At 43.5% G+C, this 20,814-nt stretch overlaps 1 protein-coding gene across 1 annotated transcript in view; it reads left to right on the forward strand.

Moving 5' to 3' along the window:
- SLC9A8 (solute carrier family 9 member A8) overlaps window positions 1-20,814 on the forward strand; it is a 65,876-nt gene that overhangs the window by 13,308 nt on the left and 31,754 nt on the right. The window contains exons 4-5 of the mRNA XM_006018149.3: window positions 14,258-14,316; window positions 20,303-20,386. Coding sequence (XP_006018211.1) covers window positions 14,258-14,316; window positions 20,303-20,386 — 143 coding nt within the window. The remainder of the gene's footprint in view (window positions 1-14,257; window positions 14,317-20,302; window positions 20,387-20,814) is intronic.

A 20,814-nucleotide genomic window follows, 5' to 3' on the forward strand; every position in this document is an offset into this window, starting at 1 on the left:
CCCGGGAGAACAGATTTTCTTCCAGTGTCCTGATGCACACCCCTAATATACTTATAGGCTGCCACGAAGTCACCCCTGAGCCTTCGCTTCTCCAGGCTGAAGAGTCCCATGCCTTTCAGGCTCTCCTCATAAGGCCTGTTCTCTTGACCTCTAATTATGCGCGTGGCTCTCCTCTGAACTCTTTCAAGCTTTTCCAAATCCTTTCTAAAATGTGGAGCCCAGAATTGGATGCAGTACTCTAGCTGTTGCCTCACCAAGGCTCAATAAAGCAGGAGAATGACTTCTTGAGTCTTGCTTGAGATGCATCGGTAGATGCAAGCCAGAGTTTTATTTGCTTTGCCAGATGCGGCATCTCGTTGATAGCTCATGTTCATCTTGTGGTCAATCGTGACCCCAAAGTCTCTTTCGGTCGTGGTGTTAGTGTAGCACTGCTGAGCCTATGAGTATGATGTGGATTTTTTCTCCTGAAGTGGAGCACCTTGCATTTATCTGTGTTGAATGTCATCAGGTTTTGATCCGTCCACCTTGCAAGCCTGTCCAGGTCAGCCTGAATCGCCAACCTATCCTCTAGCGTGACTGCACTTCCCCATAATTTGGTGTCATCTGCAAACTTAACCAGTCTGCTTCTGACGCCCGAATCCAGATCATTTATTAATATATTAAAGAGTACTGGTCCAAGTACTAAGCCCTGAGGGACGCCACTGGTCACCATGGGTCATGTTGACTTTGTTCTGTTGACTATCACTCTCTGGGTTTGACCACATAGCCAGTTCCCCAGCCATCGGACCGTAAGGTTGTTGAGGCTGCAGTTCCCCAATTTTACCACGAGGACATTCTGTCACTTCAGCCCATCATGCTCAGCACTGGGTTGTGTCTGTTGACCTACACGATGCAAGCATCCGCACTACCATTGACCTGGCCCACAAGACATACCTAAGATATGATGGGGCTATAACACTGTTGCCATTTGGACTTATACTGACAATTTCTGTGGAATGCCTTGCCATGGTAGCGGCACACTATGCAAAAGGAGATTCACATCACTCATATGCAAATGACTGAGTCACAGAGACAGATTACACTTGGAAATTTGGATGAACTTTAATGAGCCCTCTCTCTGTTCATCCAGTTGCACCTCCTAGAGAGCAACAAGAAATTCTCATGTGTTTTATAACAGACAATAGAGTTTAAAGGGAGAGACTGTATTCCATACATTTGGGTCATAGTTGCCAAAGGACAGATTCCTCTCACTTCAGTCATTACTAAAGGGGTTGAAATCACACGCTGCTATGAAACTAGCCTCATGTTATTGGGTCATATGTCCGTGTGAACATATATGATGTTGCTTGTTCAGCTTTTCTTGAAACCAGTGCCAGGTCAGTCTGCTCCCCTGCAAAACACCTGATGAGCTTGAGAGTCCTAATAATACTATCGCATGGCTTCATAGCATTGAACTGGTGACTTTACCTGATGATACCCCAGAAAGGATACCATCTGTGACTGTCACAATCCAAAACATTAGCCACAGATGTGTCAGGGACAAACATTAACAGATATGTGGGATGAGGTTCCCAGAGGATGTGAAGCTTCACATAAATGCTTTTGCATTGAGAGTCATCAGATTGGGGGTATGTTTCCCTATCCATAGACTGACCACATGGAAATTCTGGACAGTGTTGCCTCAGTGTTCCTGAACAGGGCTCAAGATAAGTCTCCTAATGGGTTCTTAGATAGGCTGGTGTCACTCTGATATGCACCAACTGTCAACTCTGACTTGGTGCAGAGTCACTTGGAGGGACTGGATGTGTTCAAGTCAGCAGGCCTGGATGAGCTATGCCCGAGGATACTGAAGGAATTGGCTGGTGTCATAGCAGGACCACTGGCACAGCTGTTTGAGCACTCGTGGTGCTCGGGTTAGATCCCAGAGGACTGGTAAAGGGCCAATGTGGTCCCTATTTTCAAGAAGGGGAGGAAGGAGGATCTGAATAATTATAGGCCAGTCACTCTCACCTCAGTCCTTGGAAAGGTCTTTGAAAAGATTATGAAGGATCGTATTTGTGGGAGTCCAGCAGGAAAAATAATGCAGCAGGGAAACCAGCATGGGTTTGTAGCGGGTAAATCATGCCTGACCAGTCTGGTTTTGTTTTATGACAGGGTCACAAAATGCTTAGACGTAGGAGTAGAGGTGGATGCCGTTTTCTTGGACTTTAGCAAGGCCTTCGATACGGTATCTCATCCCATTCTCATAAATAAATTAAGTGGCCTTCCACCTGAAAGAATTGCCCATGCCTGTGGTAGACAACATTGGTGATGAGCAAGGATCCTGGTTTTCCCTGGTAAAAAAATTGCAAATTCTCTGATAAAAAGAACCACACAAATTCTCTGATTAAAAACCCTAAATCCATTATTAAAATGAAAGGCCACTCTATATATAGTATCAGTTGAATACAATGTTTTCTTGATATAGTTCCAATTTTAAAACAATATGGAAGCCTACCAGTTTTTCAATCACAATAATAAAATAAATTCTAAACGCCTATAAATTTTGGTGTCTTATTTTGGGTTGCTTATCATGGAAAACAAGAGCTCCCCCTGCCTTCTTCCTCACAGAGCACAGATCCAAGGCCCTCACTCCCCATCCACAGCCTGCCGGCCCTGCTGGTGCCCCTCCCAAGCCCCCCCCTTCCCACATGTACACACCCTGCCCCCCCAGCCCTGTCAGAGAGGTCCCCCAGCTGCCAGGACTATGGGGCCAGGAACCCAGGTCCACAACCCTCTGCCCAATGCAGCAGCACCTAAGCCCCAGCTGCTGCCCCCGAGAGGCAGAGCAGGGCTTCTTGGGGAAGCTCCTTGCTGCTGTGAACTGTGCTGCCATGGCGAGGCATCCCCTGCCCACATGGCAGCAACAGGGGCAGCAGCGCAGTGTTGTGTCCCTGATGCTACTGCCGCGTGGGCAGGAGATGCTTCAGCAGGGCAGTATGGAGTTTGCAGTGGCAAGGAGCTTCCCCACACGGCCCCGTTTTGCTCTGCCATGCTGGGTTGCACCCACTGGGCTGTGGAGGATCTAGGGGAGGGCAGCAGGGTGGGGAGCCTACACCTGCCCCCACCCTGTGCACAGATCTAGGGGCACAAGTGTTGTACGCACAGGGCATACAATGTGAATTAAAAACAAGCAGGAATCTTATCCAGATAAGGCACAGCACTGCATTTATTGGAACCTAAGACATAAAACATGCAACATATAAAGAACAGTAAGGTCTGCTTCACTCATTCTCATACTCATTCATTGATTCATACAAAAGAAACAAGCGTGCACACACAGATAGTTAGACAGTCCTGCAAAGGTTAAGGAGTTACCAAGTGCTAAAGTTGCTCAGGTCAGGCTGGCCGGCCAAACTGACCATGAGAGATGGAGTCAGGTTTCGTTGGACACACCCAAAACTCCTCCTTGCAGGTGGAAAAGACCCAAAGCCTTGTCTTTGTTTTCATTTGTTGTAGTGATAGGTGTCTGTACAAGTCTATGGATTCCACTGAGTCAGAGGTGAAGGTCATCCTCCTTATCCTTTTGGCAGGCTGGGATTGGTAGGACATGATCTTATGGCTTTGTGGTCTGCAATCTTCAGGGGGATCATTGCTTGCAGTCTTCAGCCATCAGGGTGAAGCATGATCTAGTATTTGGTAATCCTTATCTGCTGACTCAATGTTGCTGCAGCCTTTAACGGTTAAACCACAGAAGGCTATTTTCACCTGTTGCAAAAGGACTGTCTTCCTTCACGTTGTCACATACAGACATTCATTCTTTCCACATATGCCAGACATACCACAGACCCTTACACAAGCGTTTTCCTTATACTAAATTTAAGTTCTGAAGTCACGAGACCAATATGTCCAATATATTTATGCTAAGCAATAAGAAATTTAAAATAGATGGTTAATTCCAGGACACTAGTAATGACTGATCAAATTATTATAAAACGTAAATCGTAACAAGATTAACTTTATCTTAGTGGTTAAATATTTCATTATATAAAAAGAAAAATAACAATATAAGCAATCAAAGCAATTATAGTTACTGCAGTACTACATAGGCCGCCCCTGTTCCCTCTGGAGTGTGCGGAGCAGCAGCAAGCCAGCCCCACCCGCTGAGTGAGCTGTCTGTGGTCCCATCCTGCTCCCACCAGGACCCTGCAGTTGCAATCCACACACATCCCCTGGCTGGGCAGCATCCCCAGCCCTGCGCAACTCCCTCCTTCCCTATGGGGGCCTCAATCCCTGCCCCTCCACTTATCTGCAGGAGCTGTTCTCAAGGCTGCCTGGGGCCGTGTGCATATACATGAAATCCTATGAAATATGAATTTTCATTTCTACTCAAGACAACTTTTACAGTCTTCTCTCCGATGCCTGATGAAGGGTGTTTGTGCCCAAAAGCTTGCAATTAAAGAATTTTTTTTGCAAAAATCTTGTTGGTCTAATAAAAGATACCACCTCTACCATGAGCCCTGATTGCTTATATACATGCACATGGCACCATCTGCCTGACTGCCCTCCTCTTGCTCCCCCAAGCCCCCTGCAGGCTGGAACTTTGCCAGCCTGCAAAGAGCTCTTTGCAAAACTGCAAATTCTGTGCATTTCTCCATTAAAATAAAAAATCCACATTTTCCTCGGGCAAAGGGGAAAATCCGCATTTTTTCCATTTTCCCATGTGATGAGCTTCTTGATTAAGCAAGAGGGCACCCACACTGAAATTGGTGCCATTTGTGTGGCATAACACTGGTAGCTTTGTACCTTCTGGGAATTGGCAACGACTTGACACATTTCCTGAGAAGGCAGTCTGTTACCAGTCACAACTGGTCACCGGTGAAATCTGTCACCAGGTTCATATTCCATCAGTGGGGAAATCCAGTGGTAACCCTATTTGCTCATGCCAACTACCCAAACTTCTCCAGAGGTGGCATATATCTGGGATCTTTGCCAGACATCTTCCTTCTCCAGTGGCATCAAGGATTCCTTTACATCAGGGATGCTCAACCTCTGGCCTGCTGGCATCTAGCCTGTGGGGCTCCCCAGAAGTGGGGAAATTTGGCAGTGGGGAATCAGTGGCAGCTAATAGTGCCACCCCTCCCCACTGCCAAATTCCCAAGCCCTGTGTGGTAGGGCTGTATCCTCTCCACCCACATGGTTGGACTGGGGCTGGGCCACATCCTCCCCTCCTCACCACAGCTGGATTGGGGCTGGGCCATGCCTCCTTTCCCCACGGGACCAGATCAGGGCTTGGTCACACCCTCTCCCCCCTCCACAGGGCCAGGTTGGGCTGGGCCAAGTCCCCTTCCACTGCACAGCTGGATTGGGACTGGGCAACACCCCTTTCCTCAGCACAGACAGATTGGGGCTGGACCATGCACCCTCCCTTCCTATGGGCCCAGGTTGGAGCTGGGCCAAGTCACCTTCCACCGCTTGGGTGGACTGCTCCATGCCCCCCTCCACACGGCTGGATGGGGCCCTGCTGTGCCTACCCTGGGTGCCAGATTGGGACCACCAACTCCACTGGGCAAAAGAATTGGGTACCCCTGCTTTATACCATCTCACAGATTCTGCTGATTCCCAGGATGATTGCCAAAGCCAGACAAGAACAAACCAAGCTCGTTCTCATAGTTCTCCACTAGCTAAGATTTATCTGGTGTGCGCAAGCTCTGGTCAGACTTCCAGGCCATCCCAAACTCTTGGTGCAAAATCAGGAAATGTGGACCCAGAATAGGAAGATATCTTTGGCAAAGATTTACTCATCTAAATGTCACATGATTCTTGATGTGGGTGGCTCAACACAGTGCAAGCCCCCAGTATGGGAGATCCTTGAGTATTTGCTGCAGTTAAAACATTCTGGACTTTTAGTTAGCTCAGAGTTCATATTCCAATGATATCAGCTTGTCATCCACCAATACAGCTGCTCTCTATTTTCTTTTCTCCCACGATATCAAGATTTCTCAAGAGGCTAGTGGATACTTATTGTGGTCACAAAGCCTGCTCCAGTAGTGGATTTTTACATCAACTTTCTAAAACTTATGAAGCCTGTATGGTGCATTGTGGGATGTTCCACCTACCCTCTTATGTTCAACACATTACTGGAACCTTGGCCAAAAGAGTAGGAACTTTGAGGCACTCGTGAAACTACTGTATAGTTTTTTCTTCAAAAACAAAATTATATGGAAACCTTCAAACAATCTATTCTACTTAAACCAGTCAATCTGGGGTCTTCTCAAAGCTTGTTTTCCTTGCACTGGAAAAGGGAAGCTACATACTTTAGGTGTATCCAGAATTCCAGTATCTGATGCTGACAGACCCAAATCTTTTAGATTTTCTCCATGTCTATTTGTGGCCAAGCTGGCTACTACAAGGCTCAAGCCAGTTCATGGAAAAGACTGAAAATGTATTTCACTCTGTTATCAGCTGGTTGGTATACTTCTCTCTCCTCCATTTAATAGTTATTCTGGCAGAGCTCAGGTGGCTATTTGCCCTGCTTCTGCAGTGTACTGGTATTTCAAATCTGTTAGGCAGTTATGTGGATCTCCTACGCACATTTGTCTGGCATTATGTGCTGGATTTAGAGTGCTAAATCTGATGCCAGATTTGGGAGGGCAATGCTCCAATATCTGTTTGATGCTCCTCAGTCCCATCATCCTGAGTGTGTACTGCTAACATTTAGAGAATCCACACAGACACCATGAAAAGACTAATCAGTTGTTTAGCAGTAACTGATTCCTAGAGGCATTGAAGCCCATTTGGACCCTACATCCTGCTTCTCATCTTTGCTGTAGGAGTGCTCAGTACCATGGACTTTGCATTACAAGGGAATAGGAAAGGACTGTAGTTGCACCATCCTTTACGCCCTCACATAGGACCATGATGGGGCACAGGATACAATGGCCCCAGCAGTCAGTGATTTATAGAAGATTCAGAGTTCAAACACAAGAGGTGCTCACTCATCTTGCAGTGGGATCCAGATTGACACATTCCAGGGAAGCATGGTTCATGCAGGATAAATAAAACAACTTCCTTTCCAGTTCCAGCTGTACTTGGATTTATACCATCAGGAAAATGCAGATTTTATGTAAACTCTATACTGTGATTTTATATAAACTCAACTCTTTTCATTTCCCGGTACCATGTAGATTTCTGGAAATTGTTTTCTTGTTATGCTACATGGAGAAGTGGGTGAGACCAATTACACACATTCTAGCATGTGTGACATTTCACTTCTGTAAAACTGAAAGAAAGCCTGATAAATGTTGGGCTTAGAAAAACAGTTGGTAGGATTCAGGGAAACCCCAAACTTTAATTGTAATGCCTTAGGGCGATTTTCCTCTTGCAATACACATTGACATAAGACTTAATAATGCCTGGTCGCACAATTATAGAATGAGATTTAATTGACAGTACTTAGTGCATAATAGGTACATTTGCCTAATCCATTTCCTGAATGTTTACGTGAAGAGCTGCACATACTGAACCTAGTAACTCTTTTGAAATCAGTTGAAGTGAGGAAAGTACTGAGAGCAGATTTTAGCTTATTGTGTATAGTGTTCTCTCTCATAAGCAGAGTGATCGAAAACTTTAACTTTCGTTATAAAGGCAAAAGCATTAAATGGGGTCAGTGTCAGAAAGGGACTGTCAAACTCTTTGTGCTTTGCATATCAGAACTTCAATCGAGTGTTAGTCTGGAGAAATGGAAGGGAATTTCATCACCCTGCTTTCCCCCCACCCCCAGCTTAGATGAAAGGATGAATTTCTTTTGGCTTGCTTACTGTTAACGATCACTGATCTGGCTCTCTCGGCCTCTTGTAGGCTCAGCTCATGTGTGTACTCTAAATTCATATGCAGTGTCTCTAACCTAAAAGTCAGCAGCTTACTGGTCTGCATGGTTTGGTTTTGGACTCTCTCACTCCAAGTTCCTGCTCTGGGGGTTTCTCTGACAACAGGGTAATACTGATCTGAGGTCCAAAGTCAGGACACAGTACAAGAGTGGCAAGCAGCAGAGGCACAGACATTCTCTTTTGTGGATCATCCTCTGCAACAGGGGAGGATTGTGGCCTGTGTGCTACACTCCTATTCTTATGCAACCCCAACAGAAGCTGCCAAGTGAAACTTCCTAAAATTTACTAGATGGGCACAGAGGTATCTGGGAGTATTTCCACACCGGATGGAGTGTGGGCATTTGCAGTGCTGTTGTGAATGTTAACCACTGCTTAGCTGCTGGGTCTCTCCAAATCTAGACCTGGTGGAGCAAGCAAGTAGAACTCCCCTAAAATCAAATGCTGTTGTGGTATTTAACAGGGCTGTGTTGGTCACTATCCTTTGAGTCCTGTCTGTTTAGTTTACTGACACAAATGACATTTATGCTACTGTCAGTTCAGTCTACATCCTCATCAAAATTGCTAGCTAATTGCCAGCAAATTACTGTCAAAGAATCCTTGTTACCTGTGGTGATGGATGCAGATGAAAGAATGCAGCTTGAGTTTCAAGTATCCAGTTCTGCCTGCAGTGCCAGAAGTGAGGCATCTTTTTTTTTTTTACTTATTAAACTGAGCAAATGTTCTGTGGCAGTCATTGAAATGTAATAAACAGCACAGTGAGACAGACAGGTGTTGCTCTTAAAAAGGGTTTTTTTCCTGTTCTTATTCTAAGTCGGTAATTTCTTTTTCATTCTTTTCTCTTTTTTTTTTTTTTTTTTTTGGCCGTTTCTAGCTGCATTGCACAGAGGAAGCAGTGTATTCTGTGGGCCAGATTCTGATTATGACAGACTCACTAGTCCTGAGTTTCCATATACAAATCAATAGAATGGCACTGATGTAAAACCACCATTGTATTGGAATCAAGACCATTCGCTGTTGTATAACAACACATTTCTTTGGGTAATATCTGTTAACCCCCATGCTGCTGCTGAGGCAGCAAGGAGGCCCACAGTCTGTATCCAGCCCGAGGGGGCCAGTCAAGTTTGACATTCCTGGTTTGCAGTATCAGAGGTTCACTTCCATCCCTGTCTTGAGGAAGTCAGAATACCTGCAACTAATTTTTGTGTGCAAGTTGTCTGCTGCTCCTACTATCTGCAGGAGTGAATTTCACCCAAAGTACATTGCACACATTTTTGGCCACCTGTTATAGGAGGGACAAATTAGTGGTTCTGTCATATTGAATGACCTCTGCTCCGAGCAGCAACATCTTGAAATCTTTATTTATTGAATATGAAACCTATTCCGTTATCTGTCACCTACAGAGCCTTTTTTCAAACACAGTTGCAGGCTTAGGTATTAAATTTAGAATAGCCTTGCAAAATTGTGCAAGCCAGGGGCTACTTTTTTCCAAGCAAGTTACAATGCAAGTTTGCATCATTTTCAAAGTCAACACAAATTTGGTTCCCGAACTTTTTAATTTTCATGGTAGTTTTACCAACCTGATGTTAAAAGTATCATCTGACCAAAGTATGGTGCTCTGTTTACATTATGTTTATAAAGTCTTGTATGTCTAACGTGTTTTATAACATTGTCTTAATGAATGCCTAAAAGGAATGTGTCCCCCATAATAAATGGATTTAGTAACATTATATTGTCTGTATTTATCACAGAACTAAATCAAGCATTTCAGTGCAGTTGCATATGAAACCAGAGATGATTGATTTAATTTTTGAGAATAAGCAACCAAAGAAATCCACATCCTTATTAAAAAAAAAAGTTTATCAGCAGATGATGAATTATAATCACTAATGTGACTGGCTTTGACAAGTGTTTGAAGTCTTAGATTCGTTTTTAAAAAATTGCATTCTCTGGCACACTTTTCCACAAAGATGTCAGGAACCAGAAATAAGCTGGGAATAAAAACAGTAATTAAAAATAGATGCAGGGGATCTGTTGACTGCTGAGGTTTTGAGTGATAAAATCATAGTTGCTACCATTTCCCAGAGCCAAGCAAAACTAATATATAGCATTCTTTAAACAAATTACAGACCCTGATACAAGATAGAATGATTTTTTGACCCAGATAAGAACAGGGAGTAAAATGTTCAGAAAGGGAGCAAAGTTGCATGGGTTATTATAAATCTACTGCTAGTATAAGACCTTTTCCTTTCCACATAACTGTTTTTTGGACAACTTGTGGTTACCTCTTCTATTTTCCTCCAGTAAGAAGCCCTATCAGGTGGGACAACCCTTTCCAAACATCTTTAGTGCCTAACCTAGATATTTGTGAAACCCAAACGTGGCAATTTAATGACTTTTTTTTGGAACAGTCAATGCCACTTCTTAACTGCTGAAGCACTCTCAACTCAATAGAAAGAAAGGATCCATAGAAGGCAATTAAATATTGGATCAGTGATGGGTTGGTTGCCTGTGCTCCTTCTGCAATTATCCTGTACAGAATTACTCCTTTGTAGTTTGTACCAACCTGAAAGGTGGTCGTTCGGTGGAGAGAAGATTGAGTTGACCTGGTTTGTTTTCCATGCTTAAATCAGCGAGACAGTATAGTAGTGTGTTTAACTCAGCATGTAACTTAGCCCTCTGGTATGGAGCAGTTTCAAAGTTGTGTGTATTCATACATGTACCCTCAGGGTAGCATCTTTCATCCCAGTGTATCATATGTTTCCCATTATTAATAGTTACTACAAAATTGTGTAAATCTTATTATCTAAAATAGTTGTGGGGGGAGAATCCAAAATGGACTACTTCTGGTTACATGTTTCCTGTCCTTTCTTCTTCCTCATATGCACCTTTATCCTGAATGTCTTGCTTCATCTTCAATCTGTATCTTGCTTCATCTTTATATCTTTGTGGTGGCTGCTCCATATAACTGGAATTTCCTTCCAGTAATTATTCTCCAAGGACCAATTCCTCAAAGGTTTTTGGGTGCTAACTCCTTTTTCAATGGGACTGTGATGCCTAAATACCTTTGCGGAGCAGGGTCTAAATAACTTCCTTCTTTTTGTTTACATCCCCCTTAATGCATTTCCCTTTTGAAGCCTTTTAGGGATAATGCTGCAAATATAAAAAATCATTTGAAAATCACACTGCTTAAATCTCAGTCTTCCGTTTGTGCCTTATATGTATGGACTGCAATATTTTTCATTTAGATCGTGAATTTAGAGGCTGTGTCATCAGTACTATCTGTGCTGCTATAATGTCCCAATCCACGGCTTCTAATATCACTCCCACTTACAGCATTAGGGCTGAATGTTGGTAATAAGGCCTGTTATTTTGCTTATGAATTACTGCATCTGGATTTGATCCTACATTAAAGTATAGGAGTCCTTTAATGTTCCTTCACTGACATTTCCTTCTTTTCTCTCCTTATAAAGTGGTTTACTTAGCAGTTTCTGTCTTCTTGGACAATTGCCTTGAAATATTTTTGCATGAAAGAAGGCTTAATCCTCGTGGAACATCATGTGTATGATACATCCATCAGGAGTTGTCCATGTGATACTATTTGTGAGATTCTTTGGATTGCTACAGTATGACAGTAAAAATTATACCAGTTACAGGGAAACAAGCTTCTCAGTCACCTTTTACTTTCCATTCAGTGGGTTTCATCTTCCTGAAGTGCTGCCATTTGACTATTGAACCAATACTCCAAATCAGGGGTGGGCAATTATTTTGGCTGGAGAGCCACTTAATGAGTTTTGGTCTCCTCTCAAAGACCACATTTCTCTCTCTCTTACCCTGATCCCCACGCCACCTGATCATGCTGCCTAGAACTGCAGCACACCCTGATTCCCCACCCTGCCCAGAGCTGCAGCATGTCCTGATCCCCACCCCACCCAGAGCTGTAGGATGCACCAGTCCCCGCCCTAACCCAGAACCTGCCACCCACATCTTACACCAGCACCAGCATGGCGCACTGAGTGCCCAGGTGGGCACCAGCATCAGCTGTGGACATAGCCAGTAGGTTCTGGGTGGAGATGAGGGCATCCATTCCAGTCCACAGCTTGACACCGTGTCAGTGCTGGGCATAAGCAGTCCCATCCACCCACCCACCTGATGTAGCAGACACTGCCCCACCCATCCAGCACCATGTCTGTGGACTGGATCCCATGAGTTCGTGGCCAGTCGCCTGTGGGCTGGATACAGGCAGTTGGCGGGCCAAATTTTGCCCACCCCTGCTCTAAATAAAAGAACAAATATGCATGAAATTAGGGTCCAAGTAATGAAAAATTGCTTCACCCGTTTTTGAAATGAGGCTGAAAGTTGCGTTCTTGACTCAGTAACTGTGGGCTTGTTAATATGGAGCAAGGTTCTCCGGCTGGTGGTCTACATGTGGCCCATGAAGGGTTAACTCACAATTCCCTGTTTGGGCATCACTCCAATGCTGCTGGGGGTCTTTGGGCTCCCATGCTGTCTCCTCCACCATCTGCTTCCTGCTCCTGCTACTACTCCTGCTTTTGGGGGTAGGGTAGGGCAGCCTATGGGGCCAGGGGTACTTGCTGGAAAGCACAGTACAGTAGGGAGGTGGGGGCATTCATGGTGCAGTGGGTGCCCATGCTGCTTGCATCCTGACAGGCATGTGACTTGGCAGGAGTGTGTGACCCCTAGCCTCTCAGAAGTTGGACATTCCTGGTCTGAAGTCTCCCTGCCTATCTCTTTGGAGATGGATAACATAAGATAGCATCATGAACTATAGCCATTCAGGCCATGTCCAGACGAGCACAGCTGTGCGGTATGTGGTGCCGCAAACATGTCTGCAACATCACATACCATGCATTTAGATGTTCTCTGTGCTGCAAGGGCGCACTCCCCGTGCGTGCACTGCTCTGCTTTTTTTTCTGGGGGGGGGGTTTGACCCCTGGATATTCAGGGGTCAACCCCTTCCCCCCCCCAGGAAAAAAAACAGAGCAGCACGCTCATGGGCAGCATGTGCCACTCAAAAGCGAAGCCGGGCCACTCAGAGCCATGCTGCAGCTGCTGGCCAGGCTCCATGTGGCAGAATCACTGCTGCTGCAGCCCTGGGAGGACCTCAGGTAGGGCTGATGGTGTCAATCCAGTGCTGGCCCTAGCCCCTCCTACCCCACCCAGGGTTGCTTACCGCATGCCAAAATGTGTGTGGCACAGGCGTTCCCCAGGGACAAGTAGCAGCAGCGCAAGGTGTGCTGCTGCTACTTATAACTAGGGAACCAAACATCTACGCTTGTCTGGACGTGCCCTCAATCTCTGACAGCCATGATAAGGTTAGTAATTGTTTTAGAAAATGATCCTGGGTCCTTGTTGCACGTTACACTTAGGACATGTTAACTGCACTTAAAATGTGAGCATTCAAGCAGTAAAACATGTGCTAAGTGCCATTGTAGCATGGCAGAGTTAGGACTTTTCTGCTAAGGAGTATCCCCAGGTCATATTTCCTAACACATTTTGAACTACTTTCTGACTGCTCCACAGAGGTAATATGATCAGGACACTGTTGCATTGCAGGGGCTGGGAGTGACAAGGAGGGGTCCAAGCCCCCCACTTCACCAGAGCTGGTTCAAGACACCTGTTCCAGTGTCTCTAGGAAACTGTTCGAATATGTGCACCCGTTGGAGGAGTGGTTCTGTTACTTTCCCACACTGATCAGAAACTGGCCTCTAGTTTGTTGCTTGTAGCTTCTTGCCCACATCAGCATGAATTCACCCTTGCGCCAGAGTCTTTTCATCTGCTGTTTTCTCCTTGAGCCCTGCTGCTGTGCTTTAAGTGGCACTGACGTGGTTTATCGATCTTGTGATGACTCAGGGGTGCATTTCACTCATCAGTTCCTGTTTGAATAGTTGGCTCATTAGAAAGAGAGGCTGGATTAGCATTTGCGTAAAGGTAAAGAACCATTTTGAGTGAAACTGCTGTTCACATTAAATAATTGAAAAATAAAAAACTATGACGTTATACTTCGTTTCTGAAACTGCCGCCTTTTTAATTGTGAATGCTACCCTTTGAAATCTCTGCGTAATATATAAATATCCAACCTGGCAACATTTGGTACCTCATAGCCCCATTTTATTTTGAAAGGTATAAAAAAAACCTGTTTGTGCAACGGACACCGAAACATTCCTCCAGCAGGCTGTTTTAGGAATAGGAAAGCTGGTTGCTTTATTTACATCTTGCATTGTCTTAATTTTAATAAGATTTAGCATATGAAAATAAATCAGTAGAGCTGTGAAATATAATATGGTATTATTTTGGTATTCAGTTACTGTAAACTGAAGAGTTTTGTGTTTCTTGAATGTTCATTAAAATGTCCTTTCTCTTTCTCCTAGGTATCCTCATGGGAGCTTTCATAAAAATTATAGAGTCTCAAAAACTGGCCAACTGGAAGGTATATTTGAAGCAATTCAACTTGACTTGTAGTTATGCTCTTTGGCAGTTTTAAATACCAGTTTTTTTTTCTGCAAAACTCATTTCTTTAGGTTTAATTTCCAAAGTTTTGTTTTCTTTTTGCTTTCAGAGTGGAAAGTGTTTGTCACCTTTGTGGCAGCATAACATTTTTTATGGCACGGCAAAGGTCGAGCAAACAGACATCCATGCCCCTTTTCATGCATACAGAGATGTGCTTTAGAGATTCCCCATTCCCTGTAAGTGGAGAGATCCAGGGTTCTTTGCTTACAGACATGCCCCAGAGATTGCCCAGGGCATAAGTGGGAAACCCTGTCTTTCCCCTCTTACAGAGACAGACCTCATAAGTGTCCAGGGTGTGTCTGTGTAAGCGAGAAACATGCTGTCTGTTGTCCCACAAGATTGGGCCCCTGCCCAGTGCAGGACAACAGGTAGCATGTGTTTTGCCCAGTGAAGCAGATTAGTTGTGGTGAGAGACATCCCACTGTGCGGGCCGGGAGCGACCCGAGCCCTTTTCGCGCTGCACGCGGGCTGTGGCCAGCAGCCCGGGCACGCCGGGTCGGAGAGGGAAGGCCTTCGAGCTGGAATTAGGCACAAACGCGTAGTGGTAGTTTTAAAGATTGTTTACTTACACCGAGATGGCAGTGGTGTAGGCTGGAAAGCTTGCTTAAGTTGCGGTTACAGACACGAAAGAAGAGAGGCGGACAAGAGTTCTAAACTCGTGAACTCTAGCCCAATCTGGCTGAAGGCTCTGAACACGCGAATCCGTCGTGTCAGCCGAAGAAAGTACTCGTCCGGAAGAGCTCTGAATAAACTCACACGAAGTTTGCTAGGCTCCGTGGGTCCTTCTGCTCACTCATCCACACGAAGATTGCTAGGCTTCATGGGTCCGGTTCTTTTGCGCGCAGGAAGGGATACGTCTAGGAATCTATCGGCGACGGGGAGAGGCTAGAGGTTGATCAGACCTCCGTTGCCTGCTTGAAATGCGCTGGGTCCGTGAGGATCCGCAGCGCTTAGAGATCTTCACACAGCATGAAGTCTCCTCCTCCCTTGTTCGTGGAGTCCTCCAACTTGGGCGGAAACCACTCAAGCCTCTTATACGGCTAGCAAGCCAATCACTAGCCGCCACGTGTGAATAATTTAGAACTGGCCAATAATGGGACTCGAATTAGCATACAAATGGCGGGAACTCTTTGCAACGAGCATTTCTGTGCTGCAACAAAGAAATGCACCCTGCAAAGAAAGCTTCAAATTGGCGGGAAATTCTCCCTTGCACCAGGGTTCTCTTTTGCAGCAGAAAACTCCACCGTGCAAGGAAGCTGTAATTTAGTGGGGACAATTTGGCAGTGCCGAAGCACACACAAATAAAAATCACACCCTTTGGGTTGTGACACCCACCACAGCTGATCTTTGCATGGCAACCTCTGCTTATAGCCCAAGAAAACCAGCACCATGAGCTACTTGGTTTTTTTCTTGTTTTTAAGGGTTTTATCTTGCTGGATGCAGAGTGCCTTCTCAAAGGTGTCACGCCTTTTCTGTTTCTGTTAAATTAACGGCAGTACAGGGTTCTCAGCATCTTGCAGGGTTAGAGTTACTGGAGTAAAAAACACATTAGTTCAGTCTTTTTTTTCATATTGGCTCCTCTCCATACACTGCCGTGTGCTTAGCGTTAACACTGTAATGTTGAGGCTTTTCTTAGAAAATACTGTTTATCTCCCACAATCCTAAATGTGATGCTTATGAAAAATAGCTAGTGGGTGGGTGGGTGGGTGGGCAGGCATGGCAGTAACCTGGAGCACTATAAAGAAGGCCTTAGGAGGACCCTCTTGTGCCCCCCACTTCCCCACTACAGCTGGAGCTTCTCTCACCACTAGATTGTCCACTCCCCATTGCCATCACCGGCAGCACTTGATAGTAATGCCAGTTGGCAGTGACAGCAATTTGTAGTATGCAGCAGTGAGGATAAGCTCCAGCTCTCAGCCTCAAGAAAATGGGCAGTAACAGCTGCGCTAGGGGTGTGCAAGAGTGCCCACTAAATTTGTAGTCCAGGGTGCAGACTGTACTTAGTTACACCTCTGCAGTTGGAGGTTTGGCCTGTTTGGTAGAGAAGAGCTGGAGCTTTTCTTCCAAACCACTTCAAAACAGAATGAGCTGCATTTACTGATTTGGGGGGGGCTGTTTGTTTGTTTTTAATAAAGTTTATGCTTTAAAGATGTAGCAAATAGCAGCATATAGGACAAATAAGTCATAAATCAAATCGTCCTCTAAAACATTTTGGGTGCCTGTACACAAGCCGGGAGGCTGCTCTGATGTGCTATAATTACAGTGTGTCGGAACAGGCTCAATTAATCAAGTCTGCTGGAGCGTGGTAATTACCACGCTTCAGCTAGCCTCCGCGTCTCGTGTATCAGCATTTCGATTCTTCAAAATGGCGGCAGAGGGCGCTTTAATTAAAGCTTATTTGACAAGCTATAGATAAAGCGCCTCCGCCACCATTTTTAACTGTGGGAACGCTGATACTTAATACACTCCGGGTGCTTTAATTAGAGTGGCTCTTGGAGCTGCTCTAATTAAAGCACACCCCATCCCCCCCCGAGCACATGTAAAAATGCCCTTCCATTCTGCACCACAAACCTCTTGGGAGTCTCTTGGAAATGTTCTACTAGTAAATGCTATGGGACCAAGTGGTGATTATAGAAGCAGCACTTTCCACTCCATATGCTGGAAGCATGGCATAAGCTGCTTTTTTGGGAGCAGAGACAATGTAGCTGTGCAGAGGGGTGTCTCTAGTGTCTGATCCTCCATAAAGTTTCTTTTCTCTGCCTTCTGCTTAAATATAGAGCTTTCCCTTTGGAGGGGGAGAATACTTGCAGCAGTGACTCCTTGTGGTGAGTCCCACAATGGCAGGAAGATTTTGCCCACTGCAGGTTTATGTGCATTTAGAAAGCAAGTAGCTCATGATTCAGGTATCCAGGCTGTAGGTGTATTGGTCTACAGGCAAAAGGAATCAGAAGTTATGGCAGAGGTGATATCTTTTATTAGACCACCTAGATATTTGCAAAAACATTTCTTTATTTGCAAGCTTTAAGGCGCACACACCCTTTCTCAGGCATAGGAAAACACAAAGATTGTAAAATTTCTCCTAGGTAGAAGTGAAAATTCATATTTCACAGGACAGCTGAAAGTGTTGTAAGATCTCCTGGTTGGAATAGTTTATTTTGTACAAATTAGGCTCAGATCAAAACTGAAACAGTCTTTTTACCTCAAAATATCTGGTGGCAAGCACCCTGCTCTCCTGCCTGTTGTTGGAGGTAAATTTGCATTTTCACAGAGCTCAGAGGCACCTCAACACACAAGAATTTCCTGCCCAGGAGAACATTCCATCTCCCCGCTCTCCTGTGAAATATGAAACATCATAACCAGAAGGAAACATAATTCTGCGTCCTGCTTGCCACCAGTCAACTTCGACGTAAAAAGACTGTTCCAACTTTTATCTGAACCTAATTTGCACAAAATGAACCATTCCAACCAGGAGATCTTACAACACCTTCAGCTCTCCTGTGAAATATGAATTTTCATTTCCACCTAGAAGTTCTACAATCTTTGCATTCTCCTGTGCCTGAGGAAGGATGTATGTGTTCGAAAGCTTGCAAATAAAGAATGTTTTTGCAAATATCTAGTTGGTCTAATAAAAAGATATCACCTCTACCACAAGTTCTGATTCCTCTAGCTTATGATTATCATCTGGTTTATTATCAGATGATTTAATCTTCAAACTCTTTATTTGTTTTCTGTGATCTAATTGTTAGAATTGAAGCGGTGGGAATTGATTTAAAACAAAATGGTTTAAATTGCCAATTTTATTTTTGATTAAATCCCTTAGAAGACCTGGCCACAGGTCCTTCAGTTTCACAGTATTCCAGCTAGTTTCTGTTCATAGACTGGCAGACAAAAAAGCTTTTTTTCTGCCTTGTTTCACTTCTAGTTGTTTTTCAATGTTGAATAAATTATCTGTCTTTTTATGTATTTAAATTACTTACTATTGGCTTTAACTTTGGTTGCCAATTTCAATTTTAAATGTTTTAATTTAAAAAGAATTAACGTAAATGGAATGAAAATGGAATGCAATGCAGCTGAAATACATTATGATTTCTTTAAAAAAGAATTAATAAATGTTAATCCTCCTCAAAAATTAGTATACAGATCCTATGGAACAGGAATAAGAGTTGCAGGTCAGATGGTGCTGCCTAGGAGATCTACTTCTTCAGCTGCCTATACCTAGCAATTTCTGTTTTTTGCATATTGACTTTGCTCCTTGTGTTGTGGAAACAGTATGGACATATATCCCTGCCCTAAGAAATTTATCATCTAAATTTCTTGCTGATAAGCTTTAAGAAGACACCAGTGAACTTTCCTGTGCTTCCTGGTAGATAAAATGCCTGGCAGTCACAATGATAAAAAAAGTCATGTGCCTAGCTTCGGTTTAAATGTAGAGTGGATTCTTTCATATTGTATCCACTTTATTCCCTCCTCCTACACTTCACTTTTAGCTAAATTAAAAAATGCATTCAGTAAAGAAGGTTTTATGCCTCTAATGTTCAGTTATGGAATCAGTGGAAAATGGGGGTCGTTACTGAATTGTACATAAAGAAGATATCATAAAAGATATTGCTGTTAAATGTATTTCAACATAGGAGATGAATTCCATTTACTGATAAGTCTGCACTATCCTGTATGGCCAGAAGATATGTTCATAACAAGTGCTGATTTGAATGCAGTTTTGCATAGACAGATATTTCTATTTTGAAGAATGGGACTTTGAACAAAGTTCAGGCCATGGACACTGTATACATTGGAATCTTGGGATTTGGTGCTGTTCAGCCTGTGTTTAAAGAGTCCTTATTGGTGTCTATAAAAACTATAGGCTTTTGTCAGTCAGAGCTTTGGGAATCTTGTAGGAACCAGTGGTGTTCAGAAAACCACATTGGGCCACAGATTATGCATCAGTGACTTGGCTTCCCTGCTTAGACTGCCAGCAAAAAAATGGTGCCAATTACTGGTGGTGTGTGTTTTTGCAAGCCAATGTTAGCCAAATGATTAGAGCAAAAGACTTGGAGTCAGGAGACCTAAAAGCCTAGTTCTAATATACATTATTGTTCATTTGCATCATTCTGACCTCATAAAACAAGTTTAATGTGGATCCAAATTACATTTGCAAATGAGAATGAAGCCTGTGAAACTGGCATGCCTATTCCAAAGCCCATTAAAGTCACCAGGAGTTTATTTATTGATTTCAGTGAACTTTGGATCAACCTTTTTGACCTTAAAACTCTGTCTGTAAATGAGATACTAAATTTACCCCTTGCCCTCTATTATAAAGCCTTTTCAAATCTTCAGGTGAAAGGCATTTTATTTAAATGCATACCTGACAGTGAGCGTTCACTATCAACTATGCTTGGGACCATGATCTGATATTACATGGTCCACTGATCAGCTATCTAATGGAAACAGTATTTGGTAACTATTAACCTTGATTAAATTCAGGTCAGTGACTAAAAGGTGAAAGGTGTATGTACCCTGTGACCATTCACCATCCAATTTCCTTTCAGGTTTTGAAAGCCTACAATAAAAATAGTAATGCTTTCTGTAATAATATAGAAACATCTTCCTTCATGGAAAATGGTTTGTTTTCCATGCAGCTTGTTTAGTAGCAGTTGTTCACGGTAAATAACACTTTGTTCTCTATCATCAAGTAAAAGTAATTTGAAGGATAATCTTAAAGTAGTTAACTATCCCCACAACCTCATTTTGCGGGTGGAAATGAAGCAGACTAATATAGTGTTCATTTCTAAGCAATTTTACTTCTTAAAAATCGTTCCACTTAAAAGTGACTATGTTTGTTTTCTAATGTCTTATTATTTCAGCTATTGTGCGGCCCTTGAAATCTTTCCTCACTTTTTATTTTGCAGGAAGAAGAAATGTTTCGTCCAAATATGTTTTTTCTTCTTTTGCTTCCACCTATTATATTTGAATCGGGATATTCATTGCACAAGGTGAGACCTTGTACAACTTTTATTTACACTCTGAAGTTTTCCCTGGAACAGATTTTCTAAGCTGCACTTATGCAAATCTGGAATAATTTAACTTAATTACAGCATATTTGTGCTTCTGTAATTGAGAGTAAAATATAGCCTCTTTGACCCAGAAAGCAGGGAATGTAGATTCTAATATTATTTAACTGAGCATTAGTTGCTAAATACTGTAGAAACATAAGAAGTCATGTTCCATGCTCCAAGAAGTTTATAATCTGATGCAGACAAGATAAGGAAGAAGGGTCTGAACAGAAAACTAGAACAGTCCTTTCTTCTCCTCCCTTTAAAGTTGACCACATCCCACTTCCATTTGAAACATTTCCTTTTGACCTGGCTTAATGCAATAAAACCAAGATCTAGTTTGCCGACTGTAAGTTACATTCTTTCCC

Source organism: Alligator sinensis, unplaced genomic scaffold (assembly GCF_000455745.1).
Source record: "Alligator sinensis unplaced genomic scaffold, ASM45574v1 scaffold115_1, whole genome shotgun sequence".
Lineage (NCBI taxonomy): Eukaryota > Metazoa > Chordata > Crocodylia > Alligatoridae > Alligator > Alligator sinensis.